At 34.3% G+C, this 26135-nt stretch overlaps 1 protein-coding gene across 1 annotated transcript in view; it reads left to right on the plus strand.

Annotated features, from left to right (window-relative positions):
* The window catches only part of MYT1L (myelin transcription factor 1 like), a 396825-nt gene that overhangs the window by 270947 nt on the left and 99743 nt on the right, over positions 1-26135 (plus strand). The window contains exons 12-13 of the mRNA XM_053708950.1: positions 3872-3993; positions 6373-6441. Coding sequence (XP_053564925.1) covers positions 3872-3993; positions 6373-6441 — 191 coding nt within the window. The remainder of the gene's footprint in view (positions 1-3871; positions 3994-6372; positions 6442-26135) is intronic.

Genomic DNA, 26135 nt, shown 5'->3' on the forward strand with positions numbered 1-26135 from the left:
ATTGTGAAATACAAAATACAACAAAGATTCCAACAAACATATTTACTCAAGATCAAATTAAAAGTATAAAAGTTGCTTAACACATTTCTGCACTGTTTTTGGCACTGTCTGTGCTGTGTAGGAACACTTCAAATACGCAGCAATCCCTATTATATCCTATGAGAGACACAGCGCCACTCATTGTCACTTTGTGGGGTCAGCCCCCATTTTTTCAATATATCGACACCTCGACGGACTGCCAGGTGGGCAAACCCAAGCAACCAAAATTGGTAGTTCACTATTTCCCTCTCAGTTCTGGTATGTGCTATAACCCGTGTAGGGGGTTTCCACTCCCACCACCTTTTTAACAGCAGCAAAGAATAAGGTATCTCATTAATGGCAATGTGATTTCAGTTAACACTTTATGTATACACAAATAGTTTGTTACAAGTTTTGCCAATAGCACAAATAGAGGAATGTTTATTTTGCATATTTTAGAAAATGTACTGTTAGCAGTTTTAGGCTTTATATGTATAGGCTAAACCCTTTGCTACCAGGAGTTTCAGAGAAAAACAGCCAAAATACCAGTGAATATTTATCATTTTTACTACTTCAATAAAAAAGAAATAGAGGGTTTGGGGTTTTTTTTGTTTTTTTTAATATACCTATCAAAACTATATATATATTTTTTAGTAGACAACCCAAGTTTCAAAAACTTGTTTTCTCGCTAAAATGATTTTCATACCACTTGTGCAATTATACCATAAACGGATTTAAAAACTTCTCTGGGGTCTCCTTTGTTGAGAAATAGCAGACATACATGGTTTTGCCATTGCTTTTTGGTAATTAGAAGGCTGCTAATTGCAGCTGCACATCATACTTCATAAATTCCAGATGTTAAGAAAATTAGTAACCAAAAAATATATACCCATCAAGAGGAACTAGGCAATCCTTGGACACAAAATTTAATTCTGAATGACAATCCCAAAAAATTAAGTAAAAGAATAGATGATCAAAAAAAATAATAATAATGAAGTTAGTCTAAAGGTATGTTTGTCCTGTGGTCTTTGTTCAGACTATTTATATTAATTCATATACTATACTGATAAATCATCTTCAGAAAAACAAATACATTTTACTTTAAGGCAATTCCAAATATTTACTTTAGTAACAGGGACATCTATTGTTCTTAAATTTGTGACTTTTTTGCCTTACTCAGACCACTTGTGAATAGGGTCAGTACGTTTTTTGTTAGAAAAAGAAGATAGATTATCTTACTCTTTCCCTGCAGTTCAAAATATTTCTAACGTTTTATCCAATTAGTAGAAATTAGGTGATTTTACACAAATACAATGTATAAATATTTCCCATTATTATGTGAAAAAAGTAAATTATCAACATTAATGCATAATCCAATATAAACCAGTTCAATGAGAATAGGAGAACTTTTCATTTTTTTCTGCACAGTATTCAAAGACTACTTTATATATGTACCAATCAATATAGGATTTTTAAAAAAAAAATTACAATATGCATTTATTATTTGCTAGTCTGGAGCCTTTTCTTTCAGCCGGGTGCTAGAGTTGTAAATGGAATTAAAAATATAATTAAGTCTCCATTCCAATCAATCATAATTACCATGAAAAATACATTACTTGGATTTTTGGGAAATCTAATTCAAATCAATTCCAAATCATTCGGTAAAATGTATCCTATGCTTTTCAAATGCATTTGTGCTGTGAAAACATCTCATACCTTGCATGGGAACAATCCTACAGTTGTATTTCAATCACCAATTTTTGTGTATGTTTTTGTTTAAAACTATATAAAATGGTATGGAATCATTAGTTGATGTTAATAGTTAAATAAAAAAAATCATGTATTCAAATATTTTAGGAATCTATTGTCAATATTAAATTGATCATTACTCATGTTTTACTTTTAGTTCAATAAAAATCCCTTTGAAAAACCTGCAATACCCCTTCTTATAGATATTATTAGCTTTTCATGAACTTAACTAGATTTTATTGGTATACTGTTTTATAATTACATATATATATATATATATATATATATATATATATATATATATATATATATATATATATATATATATATATATACTGTATATATAATTCATGAGTAGTCTCAATGGAAATAGAATGTCTTAGAAATCACCCGAGCTAGCTTTGATGTTCTCAAATGGCATTTCAACCCAACTGCAATCTAGACCATTGATTTTGGTGTTTACCATAATGGTTATAAGCTTAAAGGGACATTATACACTCATTTTTTCTTTGCATAAATGTTCTGTAGATTATCTATTTATATAGCCCATAAAGTTGTTGTTTTTTATTTTTTTTTAAATGTATAATTTTGCTTATTTTTAAATAACATTGCTTTTCAGACTCCTAACCAAGCCCTAAATTTTTGGGAGAATACCGTCAGATACCTACTCCAGCTTGCTCCTGTTTGTGTAAAGGGTCTTTTCATATGTAAAAGAAGGGGGAGGGGGGGAGTGGCTCTTTTTCCCACTTGAAGTGGGTTTTCCAGCTACCTTTTCAACAGAGCTAAACTGAGAGCTTCTAAGTAAGTTTTTAAACAGTTTTATACTGGATTTTTATATCAGTATCTGTGAATCTTATTCTTTATATTAGTGTCTATTACATGCAGTTATATGAAAATGGGTGTATACTGTCCCTTTAAACAGATTTAAAAGTGCAAAAAGAAAATGTTCTAATCTGTCAGAGCATTTCATCAATGCACTATTACTTTGATAATAAAGGGGTTAAAAGCACAGTTAAAGTCAATTCCAGAGGAGATGAACAAATGTGATAAGCCAATGACAAGAAGTAGCTACCAATCACCAACTACGACCCAGGAATGCATTGCTGCTCTGGAATTGACTTTAATTAGGTGTTTAATCCTTTTTAGGAGTTGAACAAATAGTTACATGTAATCAACATTGTAATAATAAAATGCTCTAAAACATAAGGGCATTTTCCGTTTGCAATTTTATGTTCCTTTAAATTGTAGAACTTTCCACTAAACTGAGTAGAAGCACAATAGTTTGTATTGATGCATAGAGCTAATATTTGGTATCTTTTCATTTTTATTTTATTGTGATATTGTATGAAACTTTTTGTCGGTACAAAGCAATAAAGATTTCAGAGAGTGGAAAATTGATATCAACTTAAAGGGACAGTCAACTCAAAATGTTTTATTGTTTAAAAAGATAGATAATCTCTTTATTACCCATTCCCCAGTTTTGCACAGCCAACATGTTTATATTAATATACTTTTTACCTGTGATTACCTTGTATCTAAGCCTTTTCTGACAGCCCCCTGATCACATGACTTTTTATTTATTATCTATTGACTTGCATTTTATCCAATAAGTGCAGTAACTGCCACAACCCACAGACGAGAGCACAATGTTATCTATATGGCTCAGGTGAACTAGCACTCACCTATTGTGAAAAGCTAATAAAAAAAGCATGTGATAAGAGGCTGTCTTTAGTGGCTTAAAAACAGGCAGAAATTTAGAGGTTTAAAGGTTATAAAATATATAAATATAACAATGTTGGTTGTGCAAAGCTGGGGAATGGGTAGTAAAGGCATTATCTATCTTTTTAAACAATAACATTTTTTTTGTTGACTTTCCCTTTAAGTTATTATATCCTCTTTTTTATAACAGAGGTTTTTTAATGGTGCACAACTGGTATTTCAAAGAACCAGAATAAATCCCAAAAACATATTTAAAACTTTAATTTAAAAATCCAGACTATAACATTAGACTTGCTATAAGTATTATATATAAATCTGAATTTAAAAAGTCACTATCTTAAAATGGATGATTAAAAAAATGCATGAAATATCTATTTCCTCATAGCCTGAAGATCTGGATCCATTCCATGACGCTCTTGACGATCGAAGGTACTCTGCTGAAGTTACTATTCCAAGTCCTAAACCCAAATACCCTCAATGTAAGGAGAGCAAAAAGGACTTATTAACGTAAGCATTACATGAGGTGAAACAACTTTTTTTTTTCCTCTTTGATGCTTTCCCTCTATTTCTCATGCGTATAATTAGGTTTCCCTGATTTGCAATATGAGCTTTCATGCTATTTGTGCAAGATATACATGTTTTTATTTCAGGTGAAGTCATGTGATGAGGCCCATTTCATTTTTATTTATTTATCATTTGGTTATTTTATTTGGGGTTTTTTTTTGCTTTATGATTTCGTTTTCTTTCTTTTTTTCTCTCTCTCTCTCAAACATAATAAAGTTTATCAAAGCTCAATTTTGCAAATGTGACTGCAAAACCCATAACATTTTTTACAAAGCAGGTATTCATAACAGAATACCTGCAACATTTAGAAACATTCTAAAGCAAATTGTATCTGCTCTTAATCACTATCAATCATCAGTCTGAGATGATTTAAAGGGACATTAAACAAACCATTTTTTTCATGATTTATATAGAGCATACAATTTTACACAACTTTCCAATTTACTTCTATGATAATATTTGTTTCATTATCTGAAGGAGCAGCAATGCACTACTAGGAATCAGCTAAACACACTGGGTAAGTCAGTGACAAGTGGCATATATGCACAGCTACCAACCAGCAGCTAGCTCACAGTAGTACATTGCTACCCCTAGAAATGCCTTTAAACAAAGGATATCAAGAGAATAAAGCAAATTAGATCCTATAAGTAAAGTTGAAAGTTGTTAAAAATTACATACATGTTTCATTTTTACTTTACTGACCCTTTAACTCTGGCACCTCTGAGGCGGGAGTGGTTTAGGAAGCAGCCATCTTAAGACTACAGCCTTATATGTTAAACTTCTGCAAAGGTTAATTATATTCAGAGCATGGGATTTTTGCATTAGAGTGTTCATTTTCTACTCCTTTTTTGACACTTTGGTGATGCTAAGCATGGTATATAAATAGTCATATTGATCTCACTATAGCATAACAAAACCCCTTGAAAGTGATATAAAAATGATTTTAAGAAATGTAATTTTTATCAATAGTATTATAAAAACAGATCTAGTTTAATGTAACAACTTTAATGATCTCCCTTGAAGCAAAACTAAACACTTTTTTTCTACTTGAATTAAAGGGCCACTAAACCCAAAATCTTTCTTTCATGATTCAGATAGAGAATAGAAATTTAAACAACATTACAATTTACTTCTATTATTTATTTTGCTTCATTTTTTAGATATCCTTAGTTGAAGAAAAAACAATGCACATGGTGAGCCAATCACACGAGGCTTCTATGTGCAGCAACCAATCAGCAGCTGCTGAGCATATCTAGATATGCTTTTCAGCAAAGAATATCAAGAGAATTAAACAAATTAGATAATAGAAGTAAATTAGAAAGATGTTTAAAATTGCATTCTCTTTCTAAATCATGAAAGAAAAAATGTGGGTGTCATGTCCCTTTAAGGTACAAAATAGTTCTACTACTTTTCTGAAAGGCTATTGTAATGAGGGTTTTTTAATCCATAATGGAAAATGCTATTGTTTTCCTAAGTCCCCTGATTATTCAAGTAATAAAAAACTGGATATGTTACTAGGAAAAACATATTATGCATAATGGCATGGATTACGTTTTGCAAATTGTGCTTTCATAAATATCACTTTGGAACCATTCTTTTGCAGATATTGCAGCTAAACTGGAAACAATCAAAACTTTAAACCTAAAAACAAAAATGTTTATTATTTTAGTTATTTTTTTGTTTTTGTTTAGTGGCAGATGTCCATCACCAGAGTGTGATGGAACTGGTCATGTGACTGGTAATTACGGATCACATAGAAGGTGTGACTTCATTTTCCATGGTGGATTCTGTCTCTCAGTTTATTGTTTTCAATAATGCTGTTTAAATAGCATATTGAATTGTGAATTAACCCTCTGAGTAGTGCTTGTCAAACAGAGTACATCATTGTTTCTCAGTAAAAGTTCCTAGGATGGACCATTAGGCCAGTATCTTACAATCCCTCTTGTTCAGGTGAACAAAATGTGTTTCATTCCCGTGTTCTAAAACAACGATATCTTTAAATTCTTGTTTTATCTGGTGGGTTCCATAGACTAGAGCTGTGAAATTTTGATCTAGAGCATTCACTTCGTGTTGTATGTATTAGAGTAGAATTTGACAAAATAAAATATTTTTTATACCATAAAAAAAGTTTTTGTTCTTCATATTTTTATGGTTTTACTTGTTGAATTAATATATTCAGAGGGTTAACTAAAAAGCACAATCAATATGCAGCACTTCCCCATCACTTGACTACATATCTTACTTATAGTATATGGTATTTCTTTAAAATAACTTGATTATAATGCAATTTTGCTTACTTGAATGTCCTGAATTTTCTTACAGTTTGTCTGGTTGTCCATTGGCAGACAAGAACATGCGAAGTATGATGGCTACAAGCTCTCAAGAACTCAAGTAAGGAAATAAGACACTTTTTGTGTAACTGACACACTGCAACCTAGTGGAATAAAAAAAAGTCTCGTAAATTATACAAATCATTAAATGCAAATGCCAGACATGTAAAGTTAAACTAAAAAACAAACAAAAAACAGTGTTATTTTTATTGAAGTAAACCAAAATCCAAATAGAGTAAATGTATGCTATATAGTAAATGTATGCTATAAATTCACACACACACCTCTCTAAAGATGACACATCCAAACTTAAAAATAACACAGATCTTGATAAAAACAGGAATCATAATAGATATAGAAACTCATATGTCTTGTCCAGAATTTTTATTGTTTAAAAAGATAGATAATCCCTTTTTTACCCATTCCCTAGTTTTGCATAACCAACACTGTTATATTAATACACTTTTTACCTCTGCAATCACCTTGTATCTAAGCCTCTGTAGACTGCCCCCTTATTTCAGTTATTTTGACAGACATGCATTTAAGCCAATCAGTGCCGACTCCTCGGTAAGTCCACAGGAGTGAGCTCAATGTTATCTATATGGCACGGATGAACTAGCATTGTCTAGCTAGGAAAAACTGTTCAAATGTACTGAGATAAGAGGCAGCCTTCAAGGGCTTAAAACTTAGCAAAGTATTTTTCTAGTGAGATGCTTGTGCAATGTCGCCCCCCTGCTCCCCGGCGGCCAAACAGCCGCTAGCAGGGGGTGTCAATCATTCCAATTGTATCGGATTGGGATGATTTCAGTCCGCCACCTAAAAGGTTATAACTGCTGCTTCTTAACTAATGTTTCAGACGGACCTGAAACTATCTGGGTAGAATGCAGCATCCACTGCATAATAAATCTACCTAAGAATAAAAGCTACTCAATGAATTTGCTGCTCATTTTGTCAGACCTGAAAGTATAATTTGGAGGGAAGTTTGTGGTCAATTGGGTGACTGAGAAATTATCGGCAAGCCTACACTTCACAATGTGTAACAATTAGTGGGTGTCTATTTTTATGGTTTTATTCTATTTGGGTCTAGTTTGATGCACTAAGTGGTGCCCTCTCCATCGTTGTGTTTATTTTAATAATATATCCAAATATTTACTTTATAAAGAGGTACTTAGTGGGTGAAAAAATACTTGCCAAAAATCCTCAAATTTAGCCTTATGGCACAAAAATACTCAACCTACTGGGGAAACAAATATCTAAAATGATATATGAATGAGTGAATCAAATCAGGGCATTTGTGGATATATATATATATATATATATGTTTTAGTGAGTTTCAACAAAGTTACCTAAAAGAAAAGAATGGCATTTTTTTTAATGAACCTTATTACCCCTCAGAATAAAAATATGAGCTAAATGCTTTTATTATTATCTGTTTCACAAATTATAAGTGTTTAAAATAATTTTTATTTCATCAAATATGCTTTGGAAGATAATTTTTTTTAAAACTGGTGAAACCTTACAGTGCACAGGTCTGTGCCATATAGCATGTCCAAAAGGAGTTTATTTTGCATATTATGACATCATATAATTCTTATATATATTAAGCATAGTTCTAAATAATGTCTATGAAGCTTTACACACATTTTGTATATACAGATTATTTACTCACACATACAGTATATGTACAGATAAATAGATTCCCTCTGTACAATTGCCACATTAAATTCTGACTCCTACACGTGTTTTTTTTCCTGCTGTTTATTAGAAATGTTTAGGTAAAAGTAAAGTAAAGTCTGCAGATGTTATTCTGGCACAAAGTTAGCTTTTTGGATATATATTTAGAATCAGTAAGATGAAGATATGGATATATACAAAATCAAGTTGAAATAGGCTAATCAGATATGCAAGAGTATTTTTTAGTTAATCAAATTGTGATGTTCATGTGCTAAATTATGTTTGGTGCGTAAAGTGAATGTAAACTTGAGCATGGTCGCTAAAGTCATAGGAAAGAACTTCGAATTTATCTTAAGTTAAATACTAAAGTGAAGATAAAAATAAATGAGACTTTCATTCATCTAATGTGTAGGATATACGCATCATCTGCGATTTTTACCTTGTAATGATATAAGGATAAGCGCCGTTCCTCCACCGCCATATTCAACAATTGATTGACAGATGATCCTCCAATCGTAGGGAAACAACAATTAGTTGATTGCAGATTCGTCATCTGTCAATTGATTGATGAATATGGCGGGCAGAGGAACAGCACTTATCCTATCATTACAAGGTAAAAATCGCAGAAGATACGTATATCCTACACATTTGATGAATGAAAGTCTCATTCATTTTTATCTTCACTTTAGTATTTAACTTAAGATAAATTTGAATAAACGTGAATGCTATTACCAGTGTTTAAAGTTCTGGCAATCATTTGGGTGAGATAACTTGCTATCGGGTTTTTATTTTAGATCAAATAGTCCTGTGCCTAGGATTTTTGGGGGGTGGCATATTGTGATTGGTTGTTCTACAGCCATATGCTTTCCCACTAATATGCTCTCAAATCTTTTATTTATTAACAGATCAACAATCCGTGTTTGTCTAGTGAGGGCATGAACACTTTATGGTTCTCTGGCCTCCAGTTATAAGAACTATATATGTAAATAGCAACTGAAATTTATAAGGGTAGGAGGTATGGGGAGGCAGCACATTTTCCATTACCTTAGGGTAGCAGAAAAATGAAATATACCACTGCTGGAAAATGTCAGCTATTTCAAAGACCACTGCACTATTTGTTTGTTATTGAATGTCAGAACATATGCAAATATATGTTATTGCCTTCCCTCCTATTAATTTCAGGTCAATTCATCTTTAAATGATGATCCACCTTCTAAATATCCTGCAGCTACATTCTATGTTATTACTGCTTTAATTTATTAATAAAAAAACATATTTAATTTATTTATACATTTAAAAAAACAAAAACAAATCACAATCTGGATTCCCACAACCATTAGGAACTGTCATGTATCTTCTCAATGCGGTAATAAATAGATAGATAGATAGATAGATAGATAGATAGATAGATAGATAGACAAACAGGAAAGCAGAAAGACAGACATACAGACCGAAAGATAAATAGATAGATAGATAGATAGATAGATAAATAGATAGAGATAGATAGATAGATAGATAGATAGATAGATAGATAGATAGATAGATAGATAGATGGAAACGCATGTGGGTGGGTTGTCAGAAAGAAAGATAGACAGACAAGCAGGTAGACAGACAGACAGAGAGGGTCTAATTATCAAAAACTCCCTAGCATGGAAAGAAATCTTGCAAAAACGTTGAGTGCTTTTTTTGAGCATTATATTGTAATGTCTGAATCTCTCCCTTACATCCAGGGCATGATGATCAAAACCTCACCACCATGGAAAGAAATCACGCAAAAATCTTTTTTTTTAGACTTTGTATTGTAATGTAGGAGTATTTCCTTTACATCCAGAGCCCTGCAAAGAGACAAACAGCCGTCAAGATAAAAGTTGAATTTATAAAATTCCTAAATGGACCTTTCAGTACTGATGAGACTTATTTGATCATCTTGCCTGAGCATAGAGCTTTAAATCATCAGGCCTCCAGAATGCTGCATAGCCAGATAAACAGCTCTCAAGCTAAACTCTGCCTTTCAAAAATCCGAAACTCTTTGAGGGACCTCACAGTAGTGATGAGATGTCTTAGATCATCTTACTAGAGCGGAGAGCTTTAGATCATCAGGAAAAGAAAATGAGAAATAGAGAGAGAGAGAGGGAGATAGATAGATAGATATAAGATATAGATAGATAGATAGATAGATAGATAGATAGATAGATAGATAGATAGATAGATGATAGATAGATAAACAACCCTGACACTAATTTATGTCAAAATCCAGTTCAACGATTTTCTTATTCTTTAGATTTATAGATTTTTGCTTTAGAAATGTTATTCTTGATTTTTTTACTTGGAGCTATAAATTACAACAATGTTGTTATTATTCAATATAAATTCAATTGAATGCCAAAATCTCCACGAATATGCCCACCAATCATATAACCTATTTAGAAATAATACAATTTGTGTTTCAACTTTAAAATTATACAAGAAAGAAAATTATTACTAAAAAATAAATAGTTTAAGTGATTGCACGCTTGATTAAAACAGTAGATCAGAATAAAAGTAATTACATCCTCACATATTTATTAAACTAATTATCACCTTGGAAATTGTTCATATGAACCTTGAGTCATATGGGTCTTTCTAAAGCAACATCTGTTACATATGAGCTGGTGTTTATAGTTTACACCGCCCCACTTTTAAATGTAATAAGTGACAATGATTTTCTGCTTATTCTTTTAACAATTTCAGTGATATGGATTGACATATGATTTTGGAAATTGAAAATTGCCATCAAACACCATATTTCAAATACATGACTGCCACCTAGTGGTAAAATCAATAAGAAACTTCATCTCAAGCGCTTATTATTTTTATATTGTAGTGAACAGCTAGAATGTGGAAAAGATTTATGACGGACTCTTCACAGCATAACATGCTGACACAGTAAACTTATTTAACTCCTTGACTGCAAAATAAAGTCTATTTACTAAGAATTATTTTAATTTTGGTACATATTGTAAAAATAGCAAACCTTTGCTGCATTTTTATTTAATTATTACATATTTTTTATTTTTTGACAAACAAATATTATCAAACATAACATTAAGATATCAAATGTATATTTTAAATATGAATTGAATATTTGAATATTGAAATAGTACCATTCAAACATTGATTCTCATAGATTCAATTGTCTATAATAAAAAAAGTATTATTTGGATACTACATTCAAATTTTACATTGAAATTTCAAATGTTAACATACAGTATTTAATCTTAACATGCAATATTCAAATTCTAAAGTTTGTTTTCCTAAATGAGAGAATTGATATCAAGGGGAACACCATCATCAACGTCATCTTATCATTCAAATGTCTAAATACCGACTTCCACCCTACTTAACCCCTTTAGGACGTATAGACGTCAAATGAGATCATATTTAAAAAATTGTTAACTTTCTCAAAAACTTTGGGTTTCTCACTGAAATTATTTACATACCGCTTGTGCAGTCATAACAAATATGGTTGTAAAAGCTTCACTGGGACTTTGTTCAGAAATAGCAGACATGCATGGTTTGTAATTGCTTTTTTTGTAATTAGAAGGATGCTAATTGCAGCTATGCACCACACTTCTAATATTCCCAGTAGTGAAGGGGTTAATCAGGTTGCATGTAAGGTCCACCCCTGATCTCTTCCAAACTGCTCCCTTTCCTCCCTTATCCTCAACTGATCACCATCATCTTAGGTACTGCCAGACAGCCTACCAGTGTGCAGGTTTAGGGCATATATAGATAGATGGATTTTTTTTTTCACTGTAAAGATACCTCCTTAACCTTCCCTGATCCCTCCCAAAAAGCTCTCTAACCCCCCATATTTCTTGAAGCAACCATCTTACGTACTGGCAGTGTAGCAATCCCCCTCCCCCAGTTGAAGCGATCATAGATATTGTCCCCCTACAGCCTGCCATTTTACATTTTTGTAGCATTGGGGACCCCTTCCCTCCCCCTTCCTTACCAAATCATTTTGCTGTAACGTAGGGAAACTTTCCCTTTCCCCCCCTCCTGTGATGCACAACCCACCTCCCTCCTTCCTTCCCACACCACCCATGACATCACCGCAAGCCGATATAGACAGAGACACAGACTGACTGTCTGTATCTGCAATCTGCCTTCATGGTAAAGGAAGAACAATGCCTTATCATATGAAGGCAAATGTTTGTAGTCTTTGCTGTCAAAGCTGATAGCATGGACCACAGCATGAGCCAGAAGGTTGGATGTAGGTACTAAGTCAAGATGGTACGCTGGGCAAAGTACTCTGTGACATAGTACCTACTTCCAAATGGCTTAAGGGGTATAAGGGATGGTGTACACTAAATTTGTATCCCCTTTAATTTGTTTCCAATGATCTATTTTACCTACTGGAGTGTATGAAATTGTTTACAAATAGATCCTTTACATTTATTTTATCATTTAAAATAGCTGAATTGGCATATGAGTTTCTGTACTCTTGTATAGGCTATGGAAAAGTTGTGTAAACATAGCTAGAAGAAGAAATTACACTCTTAGGGGCTGATTTATCAAAGCGTCAATCTCTGTTCATTCGCTAGCTTCAATACGCTCGCCAGACATCACTAGACATCGCTGCGTAAAATCTACATACAAAGCACTTATTTTTTAAAAACTCTGTCAAAAACACACGCGTCAAGTACGAAGCGATGAACATCGGACTTGAAAAAAAAGTTCCAAGTAGAGGATAGCAGCACCACCAATTCAAAATTCTATTTTTACCAACTTTATTTATACCATTTCATTACTGTCCATGAACAATCCCATTTCTCTAAAGGTAATCTTTTATTTTTCATCTGTTAATGTCCAAGAAATAGATAGCTTTATACCTAAACAAACAATAATATCTCATAGATAGTTATTTTCTATGTATTTGTTAAAAAAAACTGATATATGATATTTTCACATAAATTAATGTATATTTGTATTTCTAGAAATCATGATATGCCTATCTCATTTTTTTTTTTAATGATTATTAATTCTAGAATTTGTACATATATCTTTGCATATATATATATATATATATATATATATATATATATATATATATATATATATATATATATATATATATATATATGTGTGTGTGTGTGTGTGTGTGTGTGTTATGTCAGAAATCTTTTGCAAACATATTTACTTGTCCCTAAATTCCTTTTTTTTTGTTCTAAACAATGTTGTCTTTTATATCTCTGTGTTTATTTATACCACTATACGTATATAATATAATATATTATTACTCTGAGCAAGAATAATTGCAAATGTAACGTAATCAGGGTATCATATGTATTTATTTGCAATCAATGGATATTTTAAGAGCTGGGACAGTTTTCTCTCTGCACCTGTGTAACCTCTTCCTGATTGTAGTCTAGTTCTAAACATCACCCCTACACAGGTGTTATAAAATGGGCTGGCATATAAGATGACATTTCTTAATTAAAATTAAATTCAAGAGAAGGAAGAAAAACATATGTAATATGCTTCATTGTCTTGCAGCATCGAACATAACCTTTCTGTGTTTTCAGACTCCCATTGATTTCTAAGGCATTCACGGCCTCAAGGGTGGCGGGTTGAGCAATAGGTACGCTTCGGCGGAATAGACGCAAACGTACCTGTTCCGTGTACCTGTTGAATGTTTGATAAATTGGGAAGAGGGACAAATAGAATCAAATGTGAATTCAAAACATCTGGAATGACGCAAGCATCGATCTGCGTCAGATTGAGATTGCGGGAGCGTACATTATGTCACACATTTTAACATTTGTCGATGTTGATGCTTTGTTAATTATGGCGGATTCAATTTGCGTAGAATATGATGCGAGATTCAAGCGGTTTCCATCGTATTATCAGTGGAAGCTTCCATCATAACATTTTCAAAGGGTTGCCTCTAAGTATTAAACTTTGTTATACAGACAGATATAAGATGTGTGTACAGAAAGTAATAAAATACGGAGATTTGATTTCTTTGCAAGCCCAGCCCATTTTGATGGGTTGTTGTTTCAAAGAGCAAGACCAACTATATCTTATATAAAAATATACCAAAACAATCAATTTGTCATACATTTTATATTTTGCAGCTGTTATAACAAGTTTTTGCACATTAGTGAAAAAAACAAATTTACAGTGCACTGTTCCATTAATGCCTACCTCATATGCCTTATACTTTCAGTAATTTCTGTTTATTCTATCAGTGCTTTCTTGTTTTTAAAACAGTATAATTTATTTTCAGCTCACAAACCATATTACTTGCAGGTTGTTCTTTTTTATATAAATACTAATTAGTTTATCATGACTTATACATATAAGATATTTGTATACTTCTATTCATTAAGATATTTTAGAGGAAGGTTAAAATTATATTTAAAGGGATGTTAACCCCTTAATGACCACAGCACTTTTCCATTTTCTGTCCGTTTGGGACCAAGGCTATTTTTACATTTTTGCGGTGTTTGTGTTTAGCTGTAATTTCCCTCTTACTCATTTACTGTACCCACACATATTATATACCGTTTTTCTCGCCATTAAATTAACTTTCTAAAAATACCATTATTTTCATCATATCTTATAATTTACTATAAAAATTTTTATAAAATATGAGGAAAAAATGGAAAAAAACACACTTTTTTTAACTTTGACCCCCAAAATCTGTTACACATCTACAACCACCAAAAAGAAAACATGCTAAATAGTTTCTAAATTTAGTCCTGAGTTTAGAAATACCTAATATTTACATGTTCTTTGCTTTTTTTGAAAGCTATAGGGCCATAAATACAAGTAGCATTTTGCTATTTCCAAACTACTTTTTTTCAAAATTAGCGCTAGTTACATTGGAACACTAATATCTTTCAGGAATCCCTGAATATCAATTGACATGTATATATTTTTTTTTAGAAGACATCCCAAAGTATTGATCTAGGCCAATTTTGGTATATTTCATGCCACCATTTCACCGCCAAATGCGATCAAATACAAAAAATCGTTCACTTTTTCACAAATTTTTTCACAAACTTTCGGTTTCTCACTGAAATTATTTACAAACAGCTTGTGCAATTATGGCACAAATGGTTGTAAATGCTTCTCTGGGATCCCCTTTGTTCAGAAATAGCAGACATATATGGCTTTGGCATTGCTTTTTGGTAATTAGAAGGCCGCTAAATGCCGCTGCGCACCACAAGTGTATTATGCCCAGCAGTGCAGGGGTTAATTAGGGAGCTTGTAGGGAGCTTGTATGGTTAATTTTAGCTTTAGTGTAGTGTAGTAGACAACCCAAAGTATTGATCTAGGCCCATTTTGGTATATTTCATGCCACCATTTCACCGCCAAATGTGATCAAATAAAAAAAAAACGTTAAATTTTTCACAATTTTAGGTTTCTCACTGAAATCATTTACAAACAGCTTGTGCAATTATGGCACAAATGGTTGTAAATGCTTCTCTGGGATCCCCTTTGTTCAGAAATAGCAGATATATGTGACTTTGGCGTTGCTTTCTGGTAATTAGAAGGCCGCAAAATGCTGCTGCGCATCACACGTGTATTATGGCTAGCAGTGAAGGGGTTAATTAGGAAGTTTGTAGGGAGCTTGCAGGGTTAATTTTAGCTTTAGTGTAGAGATCAGCCTCCCACCTGACACATCAGACCCCCTGATCCCTCCCAAACAGCTCCCTTCCCTCCCCCACCCCACAATTGTCCCCGCCATCTTAAGTACTGGCAGAAAGTCTGCCAGTACTAAAATAAAAGCTTTTTGGGGGGTTTAGGTTTTTTTTAAAAAAAATAATAATAATTCTTCTGCTGTGTAGGACCCCCCTTAGCCTCCAACCTCCCTGATCCCCCCCAAAACAGCTCTGTAACCTTCCCTATCTGCCTTATTGGGGGCCATCTTGGGTACTGGCAGCTGTCTGCCAGTACCCAGCTTGCACAAAAAAGGGCTTTTTTTTTTTTTTCCTTAGTTTTTTTTTTTCTGTAGTGTAGCTTCCCCAAACACCCCCCACCCCACCACAAACCCCCACCACCTCATTGATCGTATTTTTTTTTTTTTACTTTTTTTAACTGATTGCCTTTTTCTGTAGTGTAGCGGTTCCCACCCGCTCCCTCCCCGTGCACGCGCCCGCCCCCGCCCTCCCGTGCACGCGCGCGCGTCCGTGCACGCCCCCGGGCATCCCCGCCCACGATCCCGCCCCCCTCCACATCTCCAGGGCCATCGATGGCCGCCACCCGCCTCCCGGTACTGCTCCCACCCACCAACGAAGGAAGCCACCGATCTCCGGTGCAGAGAGGGCCACAGAGTGGCTCTCTCTGCATCGGATGGCTTCAAAAGGTTATTGCAGGATGCCTCCATATCGAGGCATCACTGCAATAACCGGAAAGCAGCTGGAAGCAAACAGGATCGCTTCCAGCTGCTTTCCACACCGAGGACGTGCAGGGTACGTCCTCAGGCGTTAACTGCCTTTTTTTTGAGGACGTACCCTGCACGTCCTCGGTCGTTAAGGGGTTAAACAGTCTGTTTAATTATTGTAAGTAAAAGCACTAAGCAGTTGCTTATACTTCATAGATATCATTGCAATATGTATTATTCATCTATTTAAATGGATAAAAATTACCTGTTATTTTATTTTTTTACACTACGTGTGATTCCTGTGAGAGCCCTACAAAGAGGGAGAGGCCTTTGCAGGAAGTTTTATCTTAGTCTGATATTCAACAATAACACATCCCAAGAGCAGGGTGAAAAGAGAGAAATGCCTCTAGGCACAAAATTAAGAGTAAATGGAAAGAAAAAATCTTATTGATTGTGTATATAAAATATAACTTTTATTATTGTTACTAAAAAAAAAACATGAAAAGCATACTACAATATATATACAAAATATTACAGTACTAGTCAGATTGGCATATTATTGAAAAAAGAGTGTTTATTGAGGTCAACAATAAGTGGATAACAATATAAAGGGATGGATACAAGGTTGCTGTCAATATCACATATAGTGGTAACTAGATTGTAACATTAATATAAGAGTGAACGGACACTATGTTATGTCCAATTGGTAATAGGCAACTTAATTAGGGAAGGAAACAACCACAGCCAACTGCTTACAGATCACTGATATCCCAAGGTGTTAAAAAATTAATTATTTCACCTGCTATAGAGACACAGGGGCCTATTTATCATGTCCGCTGCACATCGATAAATGCCGACAGAATACGCTCTCACCATTTATCATTGCACCAGCAGTTCTGGGATGTCAATCAACCCGATCATATTGGATCGGGTTGATTTCCGGCGATGTCTTTCCGCTGCCTCAGAGCAGGCTGGACAGGTTATAGGGCAGCGATCTTTAGACCGCTGCTTCATAAATTGTGTTTCTGGTGAGCCTGAAGGCTCGCCAGAAACACGGGGCATCAAGCTCCATACAGAGCTTGATAAATAGGCCTCACAGCATGTAGGTGTATACACTGTGATCTAGCAGGAATTTGTGGTTAATACGTATGAAATTAACACCCAGAATGGTAATATAGTAATGAGAGGCTGTTTTCTTATAGCAACCAGGAGTATATGCCTCTTAAATATAATTAAGTTAAATGTTACCCTTAGAGCATTATCTGTATAAACAGTCAACCAGTATATAGTCTTATGAGAATTACAGTCACTGTACACTACCCTGGCTATGTGCCAAGAATGTAGTGGTTACACTAGTTTAAGTTGCAATAAGTTTGAGTTGTACTTTAATCAAACTTGATCCAATGCGCTACTTTATATCACTGTTATGTTTGTAAGGCAGGACCGGAAGTGACTTGAAGTACCACTTTCAGTTTGGCGATTTTCAAAACTGTCACTGATCAAGTTTGAATTGAGAGTTGAATTGAGAGTTTGGCGCCTAAACTCAAGGGGGAGGAGGTAATCACTTCGTTTTCCACCATATTTAAGAGTGTTTTTCATTATGTTTGTCTGAAGAAGGGGATTGTATTCCCTGAAACATCAATAAATTTGACATATTTTTTGACAAATCCTGAGGCATCACTGTTCATTGTTATTTATCTATTTTGAGTGCTTACCCAGGTAGTTGTACAAGGAGGGCAGAACTGTGTGTGTATGTATATATATATATATATATATATATATATATATATATATATATATATATATATATAAAATTCATTAAAATTATGCGGGGGAGATAAAAAACTGAAATTAAAATCCTCCATGTCTCAAAATTAAATCAATGTAAATATTTGCATAGGAAATTAGCACATCTAGGCAAGTATCCCCGCTCACTTTTCCCCAGAAATTCTTAATATACAATGTTACCAATGCACAAGAGAATTGTGGGTAAGATATGCAAATTAGATATGCAAATTCTCAGTTTTTTTGCTTCAAAAATACTGTTTTGACACAGCGATTCCTTTTAACAGGATTATGACAGCAAACCAGAAATCACTCACTATCACTATTCTGGTTTGCTGTCATAATCCTGTTAAAAGGAATCGCTGTGTCAAAACAGTATTTTTGAAGCAAAAAAAAACTGAGAATTTGCATATCTAATTTGCATATCTTTCCCACAATTCTCTTGTGCATTGGTAACATTGTATATTAAGAATTTCTGGGGAAAAGCGAGCGGGGATACTTGCCTAGATGTGCTAATTTCCTATGCAAATATTTACATTGATTTATATATATATATAAATACATACATATATATAGTTAGACATGTATGTGTATGTATCTCTATGTTAAAGCCACTTGAAGAATATTCAAGTCTCTGCTGAAGATATAATGGTAAGCACAGTATGATGCAAAATATATGAATATTCACTCGCAGACAACAACTTCTTATCTAATGTAGTGGCGTGCTAATAGTTGCGGGACAGCAATATGGGGTTTATTGTGCCTGTTTGCACACATCGGAGAGTAGTGCGCATATTAGAAGTTGAAAGTAAATGCAATTGCTTTAAGTTAACGTGCATCGGTTTAGTGTGACTTCAGCATTCTGGTTAACTGTTGCACTTGAATCAAAATTACAAGTACAGTTACACTCATTATAACACCATCTAATAAAAATTATTTAAAAAAATGTTGCACAAAAAAGTTATAAAGTCTCATATATATGAGGTCTAAGGTGTTAGAAAAAAAAGAGAGGCATAGGGCTTTAACATAGCATATACATACTGTCTAAATATGTATATGTGTGTGTGTATATATATATATATATATATATATATATATATATATATATACACACACTATATATATATATATATATATATATATATACTTCAAAGACAGACAGGCACTCTACGGTTTTGTATTGTTTAATACAGGCAACGTAATCACTTAATTTTTCACCCTATTTAAAAGTGTGTTGCACTACATTTGTTGTTCTGAAGAAGGGGTTTGTACTCCCCGAAACGTCAATAAATTTGACTTGCTGTGTCAAAATCCTGACGCATCACTGTTCATTGTGTTCTATTTGTCTTGAGTGTATACCCAGGTGGCTGTCCCAGGTGGCTGTACCAGGAGGGTGGATTCATATTTGTATATATATATATATATATATATACACACACACATGTCCCTTCAATTCCGATTGGCTGATAGAATTCTATCAGCCAATCGGAATTAAGGTAGAAAAAATCCTATTGGCTGATCCAATCAGCCAATAGGATTGAGCTTGCATTCTATTGGCTAATTGGATCAGCCAATAGAATGCAAGCTCAATCCTATTGGCTGATTGGATCTTCCAATAGGATTGAAGTTCAATCCTATTGGCTGATTGGATCAGCCAATAGGATTTTTTCTACCTTAATTCCGATTGGCTGATAGAATTCTATCAGCCAATCGGAATTGAAGGGACGACATCTTGGATGACGTCACTTAAAGGTACCGTCATTTAGTGTTAGTCATCGGAAGGAAAAGGATGCTCCGCGTCGGATGTCTTGAAGATGGACCCGCTCTGCTCCGCATGGATGAAGATGATAGAAGATGCCACCTGGATGAAGACTTCTGCCCGTCTGGTGGACCTCTTCTGCCCGGATAGGATGAAGACTTCGGACCCTCTAGAGGACCATTTCTGCCCAGTTGGGTGAAGACGTCTCAAGGTAGGGTAATCTCCAGGGGGTTAGTGTTAGGTTTTATTAAGGGGGATTGGGTGGGTTTTAGAGTAGGGTTGGGTGTGTGGGTGGTGGGTTGTAATGTTGGGGGGTGTATTGTCTTTTTTTTACAGGTAAAAGAGCTGATTACTTTGGGGCAATGCCCTGCAAAAAGCCCTTTTAAGGGCTATTTGTAATTTAGTATAGGGTAGGGATTTTTATTATTTTGGGGGGCTTTTTTATTTTATTAGGGGGATTAGATTAGGTGTAATTAGTTTAAAAAAAATTGTATTACAGGTGGCCCTCAGTTTAAGCCGGTTCAATTTGCGCCGTTTCAGAATAACAACCTTTTTTTTTCAGTCATGTGACTGCTATTGAAAAGCATTGAGAAGCATTGTATTGTTTAAAATAGCCAGTAGGTGGAGCTGTCCGCTTGTGTTGCAGCAAAGATATGCAAAGCCAAGCACACAAACAGGCTGGAATGAATTAGTCTAGCTAGACATGAGCTATCGAGCAGCTTTCATAGGAACAAGATCTTCCTGTCTATAAATCAGTCCAGATTGAAATGCATAGAACGAACTGTTTGCAGAAAAATGCAAGTAAAGTCTGTGTTGTGCGATTATTTTATAAGGTTTATAATGCTGTTTAGCAAATGTTTTTGTTAATTTAACTTAGTTTAATTATATATTCTGTGTTGTGTGATTATTTTATTAGGTTTATAATGCTGTTTAGCATTTAAAGTTTTCATTTCAAAGCCTTAAAAATAATGTATTAGGTGTTACTTATGACAATTTTGAGAGGGGCCTGGAACCTAAGTCCCTCACTTCCCATTGACTTACATTCTAAACTGGGCTTCAATTTACAATGGTTTCGATTTACAACCATTCCTTCTGGAACCTAATCCTGGCGTAAACTGAGGGCTACTTGTATTTTATTTATTTTTTTATGTAATTTAGTGTTTGTTTTTTTCGTAATTTGGTTTATTTAATTAAATTCTAATTAATTGTAGTTAATTTAGGTAATTTATTTAATGATAGTGTAGTGTTAGGTGTAATTGTAACTTAGGTTAGGATTTATTTTACAAGTATATTTGTACTTTTTTTACCTAGGAAGTTATTAAATAGTTAATAACTATTTAATAACTATTCTACCTAGTTAAAATAAAAACAAAGTTGCCTGTAAAATAAAAATAAACCCTAAGATAGATACAATGTAACTATTGGTTATATTGTAGCTATCTTTCGGTTTATTTTACAGGTAAGTATTTAGTTATAAATAGGAATAATTTATTTAATAATAGTATTTGTATTTAGATTTATTTAAATTATATTTAAGTTAGGGTTAGGGTTAGACTTAGGTTTAGGGGTTATTAACTTTATTATAGTGGCGGCGACGGTGGGGGCGGCAGATTAGGGGTTAATAAGTGTATGTAGGTTGCGACAACATTGGGGCGGCAGAATAGGGGTTAATAACTATAATGTAGGTGTTGGCGGTGTCTGGAACGGCAGATTAGGGGTTAATAATATTATTCAGGTGTTGGTGATGTCGGGGGCGGCAGATTAGGGGTTAATAAGTGTAAGATTAGGGGTGTTTAGACTCAGGGTTCATGTAGGGTGTTAGGTGTAGACATAAAATGTATTTCCCCATAGGAATCAATGGGGCTGCGTTAGGAGCTGAACGCTGTTTTTTTGCAGGTGTTAGACTTTTTTTTTTTCAGCCGAATCAGCCCCATTGATTCCTATAGGGAAATCGTGCATGAGCATGTTTTACCTGCTCACCGCTACCGTTAGCAGCGCTGGTATTGAGGTGAGATGTAGAGGTAAATTTTGCTCTCCGATCACTTTTTTGTGGCTAACGCCAGGTTTAAAAAGACCTGTAATACCAGCGTTGTTTGTAGGTGAACGGTGAGCATAAACTGTGCATTAGCCCCGCAAGCCTTACCGACAAAAACTCGTAATCTAGCTGTTAGTATTAAAGACATAAAAGCATCTATACAGAATACAAGTGCATAATTTTCCAGGGAGGCTAGATATGTGGCCATGCATAAAGTAGTGGCAAACCTCTCTAGGCAGACAAAGGCAGAGTCAGATTTTTAAATGCTGTGTCAAGCAGCCCAGGTAGGTAATATGTCAAGAAAAGTCCAGGGTGTTGTAAGCTTACTTAGACAAATAGTCCTTTTATCAATTTAAAGCTGCAATATGGTTGAAATGAATTTTAAATCCTGCAGGATGCAAATGCAAGCAGTCAAAAAGCCATGCAAGATGTAGCAGAGTAAGGTGGAAATCGAAGCATAGAGCACATAGAGCGAGGATATAGGTAATGCGAAACAAAGATGCAGGAGGTTACCTCTTTGGTGATTCCATATCCCTCTGCCAACTGCACCTGTTCTCTACATATAGAGCAACATTCAGATACTCAACTTTCCGAAACCCGTGCTTTTCACTTGTACTCTCTCCTTGCAGAACACCACAACGGCTTACTGGGAAATCTACTGTGCAAACCAGATGCGGAATAGAGTTGCAGCATTATGTTTGATCTTGCTTGAGATTGCTTTATCTTCACATTATCGCTCGTATGATCCGCCAAACAGACAAACCAGTATGTCAGGTCACATGGGTCAGTCAGCCAATTGCCTCATAAAGAGGAGTGTTACGTGAACCTATTAATTAGTCAAAGGTTCTAAAAAATCAATACTATTAAGACAAATATACTGATTTATTAGGTAAAATATTTCAAAATTAGGTGCAGACATATTCAATAATTTCTAAAGAATCAGAAAAGGAAGATATAGTGGCATACAATAGTATCACTAAAAAAGACTGGGAATTCAGCACTCTTTTAAAGTTAAGAAAATAGCAACTATATTAAAATAAATTATCAAAAAATTGTTTTATTTGTACACAGTGTCGAACGCGAGCCCGTAAAATTAACAGAAACCAAGTATCACTGGATTCTATAAATTTTGTGATTAAAATACAAGAATACAACTAAGTGCAAAATACTAGGACCTACCGAGAAAATTTCAGATCAATATATGCATAAATCAGATCAATATCACCCATTTGTTTACTCAGACCTATATAGGTTTTAGTGAGAACTGAGATGGATAAAGGGATCAAAAGCATCTGTGCGTAGTCACATACGCCTAGATTACGAGCCTTGCGTTAACCTTAAAAAGCAGCGTTGAGAGGTCCCAACTCTGCTTTTTAACGCCCACTGGTATTACGAGTCTGGCAGGTACAGGTGTACCGCTCACTTTTTTTCCGTGACTCGAGCATACCGCAAATCCACTTACGTAAATTGTGTATCCTATCTTTTCAATGGGATTTTCCTAACGCTGGTATTACGAGTCTTGGAAAAAGTGAGCGGTACAGCCTCTCCTGTCAAGACTGATAATGCTTTTAAAAGTCAGTAGTTTTATGGGTTAACGCCGTAACATAAAACTCTTAACTAAAGTGATAAAAAGTACACTAACATCCATAAACTACCTATTAAACCCTAAACTGAGCCCCCCCCCCATCGCAAACACTATATTAAAATGTTTAACCCCTAATTTGCCTAACCGGACATCGCCTCCACTTCAATAAATGTATTAACCCCTAAACCGCCACACTCCCGCCTCACAAACACTAGTTAAATATTATTAACCCCAAATCTGCCATCCTTAACATCGCTGACACCTATCTACATTTACTAACCCCTAATCTGCCGACCCCAATGTCGTCGCCACTATATTACATTTATTAACCCCAAAATCTGGGTCTAACCCTAACACCCCTCTAACTTAAATATTATTTAAATAAATCGAAATAAAATTACTACAATTAAATAAATTATTCCTATTTAAAACTAAATACTTACCTATAAAATAAACCCTAAAATAGCTACAATATAACTAATAGTTACATTGTAGCTAGCTTAGGGTTTATTTTTATTTTACAGGCAACTTTGTATTTATTTTAACTAGGTAGAATAGTTATTAAATAGTTATTAACTATTTAATAACTTCCTAGTTAAAATAAATACAAATATACCTGTAAAATAAAACCTAACCTAAGTCAAAATTACACCTAACACTACACTATAATTAAATAAATTACCTAAATTAACTATAATTAATTACAATTAAATTAAATAAACTAAATTACGGGAAAAAAACACTAAATTACAGAAAATAATAAAATAATTACAAGTTTTTTAAACTAATTACACCTAATCTAATCCCCCTAATAAAATAAAAAAGCCCCTCAAAATAATAAAAATCCCTACCCTATACTACATTACAAATAGCCCTTAAAATGGCTTTTTGCTGGGCTTTGCCCCAAAGTAATCATCTCTTTTACCTGTAAAAAAGAGACAATACCCCCCAACATTACAACCCACCACCCACACACCCAACCCTACTCTAAAACCCACCCAATCCCCCCTTAATAAAGCCTAACACTACCCCCTTGAAGATCACCCTACCTTGAGACGTCTTCACCCAACCGGGCAGAAGTGGTCCTCCAGACGGTCTGAAGTCTTCATCCTATCTGGGCAGAAGAGGTCCTCCAGACGGGCAGAAGTATTCATCCAGGCGGCATCTTCTATCTTCATCCATCCGGAGCGGGTCCATCTTCAAGACATCCGACGCGGAGCATCCTCTTCATTTGATGGAGACTGGAACAATGATGGGTCCTTTAAATTACGCCATCCAAGATGGCGTCCCTTCAATTCCGATTGGCTGATAGAATTCTATCAACCAATCGGAATTAAGGTAGAAAAAATCCTATTGGCTGATTCAATCAGCCAATAGGATTGAAGTTCAATCCTATTGGCTGATTAGAACAGCCAATATTCTTGAGCTTGCATACTATTGGCTGATTGGAACAGCCAATAGAATGCGAGCTCAATCCTATTGGCTGATTGGATGAGCCAATAGGATTTTTTCTACCTTAATTCAGATTGGCTGATAGAATTCTTTTTTACAGGTAAAAGAGCTGATTACTTTGGGGCAATGCCCCGCAAAAAGCCCTTTTAAGGGCTATTTGTAATTTAGGGTAGGGATTTTTATTATTTTGGGGGGCTTTTTAATTTTATTAGGGGGATTAGATTAGGTGTAATTAGTTTAAAAAACTTGTAATTATTTTATTATTTTCTATAATTTAGTGGGGGTTTTTTCGTAATTTAGTTTATTTAATTTAATTGTAATTAATTGTAGTTAATTTAGGTAATTTATTTAATTATAGTGTAGTGTTAGGTGTAATTGTAATTTAGGTTAGGATTTATTTTACAGGTATTTTTGTATTTATTTTAACTAGGAAGTTATTAAATAGTTAATAACTATTTAATAACTATTGTACCTAGTTAAAATAAAAACAAAGTTGCCTGTAAAAAAAAAAATCCTAAGCTAGCTACAATGTAACTATTAGTTATATTGTAGCTATCTTATGGTTTATTTTATAGGTAAGTATTTAGTTTTAAATAGGAATAATTTATTTAATAATAGTATTTTTATTTAGATTTATTTAAATTATATTTAAGTTAGGGGGGTTAGGGTTAGACTTAGGTTTAGGGGTTAATAACTTTAATATAGTGGCGGCGACGTTGGGGGCGGCAGATTAGGGGTTAATAAATGTAGGTAGGTTGTGACGACATTGGGGGCGGCAGGATAGGGGTTAATAACTATAATGTAGGTGTTGGAGATGTTGGGGGTGACAGATTAGGGGTTCATAAGTATAATGTAGGTGGTGTCGGTGTCCGTAGCGGCAGATTAGGGGTTAATAATATAATGTAGGTTGCGGCAATGTCGGGGGCGGCAGATTAGGGGTTAATAAGTGTAAGATTAGGGGTGTTTAGACTCGGGGTTCATGTTAGGGTGTTAGGTGCATATGTGCCTTCCTTGGTTTAGCTTTCAACAAAGAATACCAAAAGAACAAAGCAAATTTTATAATAAAAGTACATTGAAAATTTGTTTAAATT

This window comes from Bombina bombina, chromosome 4 (assembly GCF_027579735.1).
Source record: "Bombina bombina isolate aBomBom1 chromosome 4, aBomBom1.pri, whole genome shotgun sequence".
Classification (NCBI taxonomy): Eukaryota; Metazoa; Chordata; class Amphibia; order Anura; family Bombinatoridae; genus Bombina; species Bombina bombina.